The 12,374-nt window shown below is 39.7% G+C and overlaps 1 protein-coding gene across 1 annotated transcript in view; it reads right to left on the reverse strand.

Moving 5' to 3' along the window:
- NAA35 (N(alpha)-acetyltransferase 35, NatC auxiliary subunit) overlaps positions 1 to 12,367 on the reverse strand; it is an 86,775-nt gene extending 74,408 nt beyond the window's left edge. Inside the window, exon 1 of the mRNA XM_011945888.1 lies at positions 12,280 to 12,367. Coding sequence (XP_011801278.1) covers positions 12,280 to 12,352 — 73 coding nt within the window. The 5' untranslated portion in view covers positions 12,353 to 12,367. The remainder of the gene's footprint in view (positions 1 to 12,279) is intronic.
- Between the last annotated feature and the right edge of the window lie 7 nt (positions 12,368 to 12,374).

Raw genomic sequence — 12,374 nt, forward strand, 5'->3', positions numbered from 1 at the left:
AGAACACATACTAGTAATCCAGCAATTCTCAAAGAGTGATCTGGGAACCCAGGAGCCTGCAATGTTAAAATTACTTTGATAATCATACCAAAACATTCATTGTTTTTATTGTGTTGACACCTGTACTAATGATGCAAAAACAATGACAGGAAGGCAAAAAGGCACCGGAGGGCAAAAATGCTGCAGCTTCAGCACAAATCAAGACAGTGGCCCCAAGCTAAACTAATCATGTACTCTGCACTTCCATGCACTTATGGCTAAAAAAAAGGCAAAAATTTTCTTCAATCTAAGAATGCCCTTGAAGATCACTATTCATTAGGAAAGTGCAAATTAAAATTACAATGACACCACCTTACACACATTAGGATGGCTACTACAAAAAAAAAAAAAAACCCTGCAGAAAATAAGTGTTATAAGGATGTGTAGAAACTGAAACCCTTGTGCACTGCTGGCAGGTTTGTAAAATGGTTGAGACATTGTGGAAAACAGTATAGCAGTTCCTTAAAAAATTAAAAACAGGACAGATGCAGTGGCTCACACTTGTAATCCCAGCACTGTGGGGGGCCAAGGCGGGAGGACTGCCTAAGCTCGTGAGTTCAAGACCAGCCTGATCAACACAGTGAGACCCTATATCTACAAAATATCTTTTAAAATTAGCCAGGCATGGTGGTGCACACCTGTAGTCCTAGCTACTGGGGAGGCTGAGGTGGGAGGATTGCTTGAACTCTGTAGTTTGAGGTAATAGAAAGCCACAACAGAACCACTGAACTCCAGCCTGGGTGACAGAGCAAGGCCCTGTCTCTGGAAAAAAAAAAAAGAAAAAAAAAAATTAAACAGAATTACCATATGATCCAGCCAGTTCAAATTCTGAGCATATACCCAGAAAGACTGAAAACAGTCTCAAAGAGGTACTTGTATGCTCACGTTCACAGTAGCTTTATTCACAAGCACTAAAACATGGGAAACAACCCAAGTGCCCACTGACAGATGAATGATAAGCCATGGTATACACATACAATGGAATATTATTCAGTCTTAAAAAGGAAGGAACTTCTGACATGCTACAACACAGACTAACCTCGAGGACATTATGCTAAGTGAAAAAAGCCAGGCACAAAAAGACAAATACTGTATGAGTTCACTTAAATGAAATACTTAAAGTAGTCAAAAATAATACTGTAGGGCCAGGCGTGCTAGCTCATGCCTGTAATCCAAACATTTTAGAAGGCCAAGAGAGGCAGATCACCTGAGGTCAGAGTTTGAGACCAGCCTGCCCAACGTACTGAAACCCCATCTCTACCAAAAACATACAAAAATTAGTCAGGCATGGTGGTGGGTGCCTGCAGTCCCAGTTACTTGGGAGGCTGAGGTGGAAGAATCACTCGAACCAGGAAGCAGAGGTTGCAGTGAGCTGAGATTGCGCCATTGCACTCCACCCTGGGCAACAGGGTGAAATTCTGTCTCAAAAAAAGAAAAAAAAGTCATAGTGTAGACTGCTGGTTGCCAGAGAATGGGGAGAGGAATGATGAAGAGTTACCATTTGTTTAATGGATAGAGAAATTTAGCTTCACAAGATAAGAGTCCTGGATATGAATGGTGGTGATGTTAGCAAGACATTACAAATGTATTAAATACCACTGAACTGTACATTTAAAAATGGTTAAGCTGGTTAAAAAAAAAAATTTCTCTTGAGACAGGTCTCACTCTGTTGCCCAGGCTGGAGAGCAGTGGTGCTATCACAGCTCATTGAAGCCTTGACCTCCCAGGCTCAGGTGATCCTCCCACCTCAGCCTCCTGGGTAACTGGGACTACAGGTGCAAACCACCATGACCGATTAATTTTTTGTATTTTCTTATAGAGACAGGGTTTCGTCATGTTGCTCAGGTTGGTCTCAAACTTCTGAGCTCTAGTGATCTGCCGCCTTGGCCTCCCAAAGTGCTGGGATCATGGGCATAAGCCATCACGCCTGGCCTAAGATTGTAAATATTATGTTAAGTTTATTTTAACACAATAAAAAAGCTGGGGAAAATAAAAGAACAACCTTGATAAAGCAGTAAACATTATTACTCTCAGGGCCAGGGTGCAGTAACTGAGGTACCTACAGAGCAAAATGTCTTCACTTTTAGTTCTTGCTTTCTTAAATTTTGCACCGTAAGGTACCTCACTCACTTCACCTTAGCACCAGCCCTGATTAATCTTACTCAGTTTCAACCTTGTGTAAGTTGTTAAATATTCTACTTGAAAAAATGGGAAGCAGACAAATACTTCTGCTGCATATCAAAGAAAGACAGTTGTCTTGGGGAAAGAAAAACATTTGCACAGCGAGGTGCAGTGGTTCACACCTATAATCCCAGCACTTTGGGAGGCCGAGGCAGGTGGATTACTGGAGGTCAGGAGTTCAAGACCAGCCTGGCCAACATGGTGAAACTCCGTCTCGACCAAAAATACAAAATTAGCTTGGCATGGTGGCATGCGCCTGTAATCCCAGCTACTCGGGCGGCTGAGGCAGGAGAATTGTTTGAACCCAGGAGGTGGAAGTTGCGGTGAGCTGAGATCGCGCCATTGCACTCCAGTCTGGGCATAAAGAGCAAAACTCCGTATCAAAAAACAAAAACAAAAACACTTGCACAATTATTACAGAACACTACCTTTACCTGAAAAAACAAAAACAATCAACAGACTATGTTATTCAGACTTGAGAATGTGGCATTTTTTAAAAAAATAAATGAGTCTGTCACTTCAAGAAAAACTGACGATATTTGTTGCCAATAATAAAATTTGAGCTTTCAAGCAAAAACTAAAATTTTGGAAAATATGTATCTGCCACTGTAAGTCTAACAATTTCCCAAAACTTAGAAGAGCTTTCTGTATTGGTAGTGATAACAACAAATGTGCTTATTAATATTGTATAATGAAACGTGTTAACAATTGGAAGATCTAGCCAGGCGCGGTGGCTCACGCCTGCAATCCCAGCACTTTGGGAGGCCAAGGCGGGTGAAACACTAGAGGTCAGGAGTTCCAGACCAGCCTGGCCAACACGGTGAAACCCCGTCTCTAGTAAAAATACAAAAATTAGCCAGGCGTGGTGGTGAACACCTGTAATCCCAGCTACTCTATTCAGGAGGCTGAGACAGGAGAATCCCTTGAACCCGGAGGCAGAGGTGACACTCAGCAAAGATCGCGCCACTGGACTCCAGACAGGGTGACAGAGCAAGACTATGCCTCAAAAACAAAAAATCTGGAAGATCTGCATAACTTACTGAAACAATATTTTCCAAATGGCAATGCACGTTACAAAATCAGGCATGGATTAAAAAGCCACTCAAAGTTCAAGAAAGAGCAATGAATTTTAATGTAACAGCATAAAGAGTCCATTGATAGGGTTTCAGATTCCAGACTGCAACTAACCTTTAAGAAATGACCACCTGTCAAATTTCTGGAGTATCAAAGAGGAATATCCAAAATTATCTGAAGATTCCTCCATTTTTCAACTACATATTTGGTGAGGCCAGATTTATGTCAGATACTTCAACCAAAACAACATGTGGCAACAGACCGAATTATAGAAGCAAATACGAGAAGTCAGCTGCCCTCTGTTATGCCAGACATTACAGTGATTTGCAAAAATGTCAAACTACTTTTCCATATTATTTTTTGTTTTGGAAAACACAATTATTTCTCAATAAAAAAATATATTATTTATGTTAACATGCAATGGGTTGTTTTTTTGTTTTGAGATGGCGTCTCACTCTGTTGCCCCAGCTGGAGTGCAGTGGCGTGATCTCAGTTCACTGCAACCTCCATCTCCCGGGTTCAAGCAATTTTCCTGCATCAGCCTCCCGAGTAGCTGGTACTATAGGTGCACACTGCCACACCCGGCTATTATTTTTGTATTTCAGTAGAGGTGGGGTTTCACTGTGTTGGCCAGACTGGTCTTGAAGCTGACCTCCAGTAATCCACCCGCCTCGGCCTCCCAAAGTGCTAGGATTACAGGCGTGAGCCACCATGCCCAGCCCATCATCGTTTTTAAATGGATATTTTTTAAATACCTCAGTTTTAAATTCTAATAATCATCTACATATATAAAACACACACACAGACTGTAATTTTTAAAAGTATAATGGGGTCCTAAGACTGAAAAGTTTGGAAACTGCTATAATAATCTATCATGTATTTAGGGTAAATGTGGGTACCAAATAGCTTCATCAAACTTAAAAGCGCCCCACAGATCTAGATGCAAGTCAATCACTCTTGGCCTTGGTTTCCTCATCTGTAAAATGAAAGGTTAGACCAGATGACTCGTAAGATTCCTCAGAACTTCAGTAATCAGGGGTGCAGTGGCTTACACCTGTAATTCCAGCACTTAGAGAGGCCAAGGCGGGTGGATCACCTGAGGTCAGGAGTTCGAGAACAGCCCGGCCAAAATGGTGAAACCCTGTCTCTACTAAAAATACAAAATGAGCCGGGTACGGTGGCACATGCTTGTAATCCCAACTACTTGGGAGGCTGAGGCATGAGAATTGCCTGGACCCGGGAGGCAGAGGTTACAGTGAGCTGAGATTGCGCCACTGCACTCCAGCCTGAGCAAAAGGAGCAAAACTCCATCTCTAAAAAGAAGAACTTCAGTAATCGTATCTCTATTAAACTTTCTAGACAGTAAACTTAAGAATTTACTCATGAAGCACAGTACAAGCACCCCCCTGCATGATCAATGACTGAACACAGAATCATGATCTTGTATAGCACTATAGAACTGAGTAAACTGGGCCTTATCCAACCAAGCAGCATTTCTCAAAAAATGTAATGAGAAGGATAATGTTTCAAATTATCATTAGCCATCAGAGCAATGACATCATCACACATCATTTAGCCTCTGAAAAACTCCACCGTACACTAATAAGAGAGTAACAGTCAAAAAGGCAAGTACCTTTTTAGTATTACCACCAAACTGTTTCAACTCTGCATATCCTGCAAAACAGTCTTGGGGATCCTAGCAATTCTAGATGACACCAAACTACTAAAGTGAGGGTAACATGATAAACTGTTTTTTTTTTTTTTTAAAGTTACTTCTACTTTTAAGTTAAAGCCTTAAGAAGGCTCAATAGTATACAGCCTACTCCACTCAGAGCAAAGGGAAAAATCTGATACGAGGAAAACTGGACTCAAGCCATAGATGTAATGATTCAAAATTAAAAACATCGCAGGAGAAAACAAAAGTGCAATGAAAGATCTAGAAGATGAAGTTGAGGAAAAAGACATTAAAAAATAGGGAAAAAAGGGGTCGGGCACAGTGGCTCACACCTGTAATTCCAGCACTTTGGGAGGCCGAGGTGGGTGGATCACAAGGTCAAGAGTTTGAGACCAGCCTAGCCAACACTGAAACCCCGTCTCTACCAAAAATACAAAAATCAGCCAGGTATGGTGGTGGGCGCCTGTAGTCCCAGCTACTCGGGAGGCCAAGGAAGGAGAATTGCTTGAACCCGGGAGGTGGAGGTTACAGTGAGCTGAAATTATGCCATTGCACTCCAGCCTGGGCAACAAGAGTGAAACTTTGTCTCAAAAAAAGAAAAGAAAAATAGGGAAGAAAGGATAAGAAAAAAATAGAACAAGTTTAGGAGATTCAATATCCAAATAAAAGACATTCCATAAGGAGCACGGTGGCTACCACCTATAATCCCAGCACTTTGGGAGGTTGAGGTGGGTGGATCACCTGACGTCATGAGTTCAAGAGCTGGCTGGCCAACAGGGCGAAATCCTGTCTCTACTGAAAATACAAAAATTAGCTGAGCATGTGGCAGGCGCCTGTAATTCCAGCTACTCGGGAGGCTGAGGCAGGAGAATCGCCTGAACCCGGGAGATGGAGGTTGCAGTGAGCTGAGATCATGCCATTGCAGTCCAGCCTGGGCAGCAAGAGCGAAACTCCATCTCAAAAAAAAGAAAAAAAAAAAAAGAATAAAGGTATCGACATATAACTTTCACATGTATCATAATGTCATCAGATTTCTTAATAGCAAAAGATCAATGGACAATGCCTTCAAAATTCTCAAAGGCACCCAGACATAGTATCAGTCAAGTGGGAGGACAAAATCAAGACATTTTCAGATATTAAGAGACTCAAAACATTTTATCTCCCATGCACTTTACTCAAGAAGATAATAATGATGTCCAGTTAAAACAAGAAAGAAAAGACACCCCAGGCTGATAAAGAAAGGAAGATCTCAGAATGAAGTTACATACTAGGTACAAAAGGCAATAAGCCTAGATTGCAGTTAAGAGGATCAAAAAGAAAGTTCTGTAAGGAGATGACATCAATAGGCTATCCAATGAGTCTGTACGTCTTATGGAGATTTAGACAACTGGTAAAGAGTCTGAAGTAGAATTAATGATAAGTACACCAATTTCTGGGTAAAAATTTTTGTGTAAAACAGAAGTAGTATGCAGGAAAGAAAAAGTAGTAATAGTTTTACTGCTTGGCTCAGCTATGAATAATATTTGCATATCCACAGTGTAGCTACCTATAACTATAGGGGGTTAAGTCCATAGATACAGGGAATCAAGGGAATCAAAAAGTAGTATAAAAGCATGCTGCCCAAAACCAGCAAGATAAATACTGAAAGAATCAGCTAAAAGGTGGAACACGGTATCTTCTAGGGACTCCTTTTTTATTAACTAAAGCTCCTAAGATGAAGCAAGATACACTACAGGTAATGAAGGGAAAATCTGGTAAGAGCATTTAACCCTGTGTAAGAGCCCTCAAACTGCATCAAAGGGCCCATTCACACTGCCTGCTCTATGTCAATGCTAGTTGCTAAGGATGTTAAGTCCAGTATCCATATGTTCCTTTCCTGAAGAATTCAGAGTTTGAGAGGTTAAGTGACAGCTGAACCTTCTTGAAAGTAATCTAAATGCAGTGAACTTGATATCTAAATGCAGTGAACTTGCAGCATTATTGATATTTTGAGGAGGGTAATCATTTGTTTGTGGGGGCTGCCCTGTGTGTTGAATTGAATGAACAGTATACCTGGCATGTACTTGTTAGATGCCAGTAGCACCACCTCATATACACTGTGACAATCAAAAATGTCTCAAGACATTAAAGTCCCCTGAGATGAAAAATCACCCCCAGTTGAGAACCACTAATCTAAAGTGATCCAAAAATGCCAGTGCTGTCCATCTTGCCCATGCCCCACCTCTGATAACATTCTGGATGGCACAGAACAAGGAAAACAATTTTACAGGTTGCCCAGATCTTTTGCCAGGACAATTTCCACCCATCCATCCTTTTCCTCTTAGAATCAAGTGCTAACAAACAGTAAATTCCTAGAACAATGACTCTCACCCCACATGTATGGGAGTGTGGGGGGCAAAAAAGATGTCACTGAAAGTTTCACAAAGAATTTGTATTTTTTCCATGATGTTTAAAAGCGATGTAATCAGTTCAATGATAATCTTAAAAAAAAAAAAATCACAGAATATTCCAGATCACCTAGATAATAACATTATAATCAAGTATCAACATAATTGCAGTGTCCATGCTTGTGGTTCATGATCATGCTGGTTACAGGCAATTCCCCAAAATGACAGCATTTTATGCACTGCAGTGGTTCTCAAACTTCTGTAGTCCCAGACCCAAATATTCTCCAGTATGAAGAAACAAGGCCTTACAATATTCATTCATTCTTCAAACAAATATATGTATTGAGCACCTACAAATGTTCTTGGTGAGAGAAGACAGAAAAGAAAGGAAGAGCAACAAGAAGCTTAAGCATCCCAGGTTTTACAAGAGGCAAGAGAAAGTGTAAAAGGAATTTTCCTAAAGTACTAAACAAGAACTGCAGAAGATGAATGGATACGGAAGGCCTTAACCAATGGTGCTGGTAATAAAAACTGACTACAGAGGAATGAACAAAGTCAGGCATGCCAATCTTGTGGCTTCCGTGGGCCACACTGAAAGAATAATTGTCTTAGGCCACTCATAAAATACAGTAACGATAGGTGATGAGCTTTAAAAAAAAAAAATTGCAAAAAACATCTCGTAACGTTTTAAGGAAGTTTACAAATTTGTGTTGGGCCACATTCAAAGTCATCCTGGGCCACATGCAGCCCTTGAGCAGTCGGTTGGACAAGCTTAAACTAAGCCATCAAAGAGAGAAAATGGAAGGAGAGATTGGACCCATATCCTCCTAGATTAAAACATAAAAAGAATGGAAGTCAGCACGGCAGATTTTGGATTACTTCTGGACTCCAGATACCACTGGCGCCATCATCCTAGGAGAGAATGTTGCTATCCATAGTGTGGGAGAAGGGAATCTGGTGGGCAGCAGCAGGAGGAGTTTATGTCATATGATCATTTATGTTTAAGTGAAATTTCCAAGTTGTGGGTTTATAATTGAGAAAGCATCTAAATATGAAAACCCAAATGGAATAGGTAAAAAAATGAGATAGTTTAAATTAGGCAAGGTTTCCTAGAGAAGGAAAGCCTAGAAGCTGGGCACAGTGGTTCACACTTATAATCCCCAAACTTTGGGAAGCTGAGGCGAGAGGATCCCTTAAGGCCAGGAGTTTGAGACCAGCCTACGTAACATAATGTTTCTACAAAAAAACAAAATAAGCCAGGCATAGAACGTGCCTATAGTCTCAGCTACTCAGAAGGCTGAGATGAGAGGATTGCTTGAACCCAGCCTATAGTCAAGGCTATAGTGAGGAATGATCATGGCATTCTATGCACTTCAGCCTGGGTGACAGAGCAAAACCCTAACTCTAAAAAGAAAAAAAAATTTAATTTATAATTTTTTTTTTTTTTAAAAGCCTAGAAGTGTTACTTAAAATAATCACATATTTCCTATCAGGCAAAACAACAGTAATGACTAAATTACAATAATTTAGAAAAGAAAAAAATAAGAGCCTCAAGAGTAGTTATAGGGAATGTGTGCCACCTGCCTAGTAGGAAATAAATCATAAAAGTTAAAAGTTTGTATTTGATTCAGGACTTTAAAGAGCCACTAAAAGAATAAGTACAAATGTGCATTAAAAACAACTTCGTCATCAGTATGCAGACTATTTTGTGGTACTAAAAAAATCACCAGAGTCTAGCCAAATGCCATTACATTGTCATCAAAGGGGAGAGATCACTGCAAGTTAAAAGAAAGAATGTAATCATATCTGTTTTAAATTTAGTTTTTAGAAAGTCACTAGAACAGAAGCCTAAACCATAATCAAGACTACGAATCTGATTATTCCAAGAAGGGAAAATAAATACCACAGGCTCAAGAACTACCAACAGTCTTTAGTCCTAAATCTATATATGAAGATTAATTCTACATCAATTTTTTTTAGTTCCAAGGATACCTCACATTTGTGCCACTCGACACAGTGCAAGAGCTAATTATGAAAGAGTTAATAGGATGGTATGATGTTGTCCACAAAATGGCATGCCACCCCCTCTCTATCCACAGTGAAGCATGGATTAAACTTTATCTCCCACTCAAGGTTCCTTCACAAAGAAATAAGGCTAATTTATGATATAACTCAAAGGCAAGCCAAAACATCTCTCCCACCAGTATTCTAAACTGCTTTCTTGGGTTCAATTCTCCTTACAACCAAAAACAAGTAGAGAATGTATATATGAAAGCAAGCGGCAAGACTAAAATTAAGAGGACCTCTACAGTTGTATTTCATTGAGACTAAATTCTGCAGACCTGTGGTTTTCAAACTGTGGTATGCAACAACCCTGGTGAACATCACGGCCCACGGGATTCAAAGACACAGGATAAAAATCTGCACAGCTGCCTGATAGCAAATTAATGTGATGATGTAGGAAGCAAAAGACCGTTAACATAAATGAAATGTAAGTGTTCACCTCAAACAACAAACATGTTGTAAAATGCAAACTTTTCCATGAATTTCTAAGATAAAACAGGATATTATAAAGATATCTTGTATCTACGAATTAAGATACTTTGAACTCTACCCATAAGATCTGAGAAGGAGAGGTTGAGAAGCAGTGTACATGCTCACTCTCTTCTGCAGTCACCAAAAGTTTAAGGAACACATCAGCTCTCATGTTTCTTTCACCTCTCTAGCAACATGAACTTACTCATTCTCATGTTACCCTTCTCCATTCTGTCAAGGCCTAGTCCAAGGCCTTAACACCCTAATCTGGGCTGAGTGCAAAACCTTGTCTAAGGTTATAGATTCTTTTCATCCTAATCCATCATAAATTATGCTAGTAGAGAAACTTCTTTATATGCTTTCAACTCTAAAGTAAATACTTTGAGTAACAACAGTTACCATCATTGAATGCTACTACAGATCCAGTACTTTATATCCACTGTCTCATTTAATCCCCAAAATTCTCTAAAGAAGAAGTTCTGTTTTCCAGAGTAGAAAACTAAGATTCAGATTAATTAAACTCCAAGGAAACTAAACAAGTAAGAGACAGAGTTAGGACTCCAGCCCATATCTGACTATAAAGCTTACTACATTACTTACTGAGAAACTACTCCGTCCAAGCCACTGTACTGATCAAGGGGAATAAACTTTCAATCTTATGCTCAAATCCATTAAAAAAGCTCCTACTGTCTATAAAACTAGCTCAAACTAAAAAAACAAAAACAAACAGAAAATATCAATGGCACTAAAGACCCTCTATAATTCCCAGCATTGAAAACTGTTTTGTGGCCAAGCAAAATTACTTTTTGTTCCCCTAACATAAAATCTTCACCGAACTCTGACTCATATACTTCATCTCAGTGTAGAATAACTCTGTCACCTCCCCTCATAAAAACTCTCTCTCCTTAAGGCCCAACCCAAGCCATATATCCTTCAAAAACCTTCCCTATTTAGGTTAATAATTACAGCCCCCTAATAGAGATTACTTAAAATCAGTGCAAGATGACAGATATAATCCACTTAATAGTCTAAGATCTCTGAGCACAAAAACTACACTGTAACTTGACACTGCTTTGTCTCTTCCTTAGATAGACATATATGGGCAGTCACCCAACCTCCAGTCTTACGTCCTTTCCACTGTCTCACTGAGGCTATAAAAAGTGATCTCAAAACAAAGGATGGCACATGATTTACCATTTTGCTTATACATAGCTGGCTCCCTCTCCACCTGCAGCTGCCCCAAGTCTTTACTCCTCCTCTTCAGAGCACTATTCAAACACACCCCAACTATCATCAAAAGACCTAAGCTGCTTGAGACAATACGAGCCATCAGGTGTGAATTCCTTCATTGGTCCTCCTCTGTCACTCAGAAACATACTTTTATCTTCATCCTAACTTCAGTCCTTCCTGTCTCAGTGTATCCCTATGCTTTTCCCTAATTTCTCTACCATCTCCTTGATCTCATCCTCTCTTTAACATTCAAGCTCTCACTCCAATATTTGTTCCTTTCTCTTCAGTCTCTCCCTAGACTCTTTCCCCTCAAGCAACAAGAATGTTCACTTCCCCATTTATTCCTGTTTATTGAATTTACTATGTGCCAGGAACTGTTCTGTGTACTAGGGTTACAGAGCTTATATTCCAGTGAGTGAGACTAAAAATGAACAAGAAAAAATTATGGCTTCTGAAAAAGATAAGCCATATGAAGAAAATAAAAAGTGATTCAACTAAGGTGGAATTGCAGAGGAGAGAATGAGGGGTTGTTCTGAGGTCCTCACCAGGGAGGTAACACTTAAGAAGAACTGTGTGAAAGCGAGGGGCAAAGCAATTTAAAAGAGAAAACAAAAAACGCAAACACCTGGGAGAACCACTTTGGTGTGCATCACGAAGAGATAAAAAAGACCTGTGACTGCAATGTAATAAGTCTGGCAGGGGCAGTGGCACATAAATGAAACCTGAGTGGTAGACAGGGACCAGATTTTACAGACCCATAGGGAAGGAGTTTGGATTTTATTCTACCTGCAACAGGAAGCCACTGGATGATTTTAAGCAAGGAATGATGTGATTTGATCATTCTGAAACCTCAAACATACAAAAATACCACCATCTTTTAGATTAACAAAGTGTTTTCCACAGTTAGAAATTACTGCTCTAACCTGTTAAAGTAATAAAAATTCAATTTTAAAAAAATTTCTTAACATCTGTATTTAATGCTATATCAAATATATGCTTGCTTTAAAGTTAAAATTAGACGCTACAGAGTAAGTGTGGCTAACAAACTCAACAAACCACACTCACCTGTTGATTTCATCGAATGAGGTAAGTTTAGAAAGCACAATAGTCATTCTACCCCCTCAGATGTTGAACTTCTAATCCAAAAATCAGACTCACCTCGACAAGCTTCTTCAAAATCTTGGGTAATGTCCACCCAGTTTGTATTGCTTTTTTCCATTTTTTCTGGCATACTGAGCTCCCATCCTGAATCA

The sequence above is a fragment of the Colobus angolensis genome, unplaced genomic scaffold (genome assembly GCF_000951035.1).
Source record: "Colobus angolensis palliatus isolate OR3802 unplaced genomic scaffold, Cang.pa_1.0 Scaffold246, whole genome shotgun sequence".
In the NCBI taxonomy this organism is placed as follows: Eukaryota; Metazoa; Chordata; class Mammalia; order Primates; family Cercopithecidae; genus Colobus; species Colobus angolensis.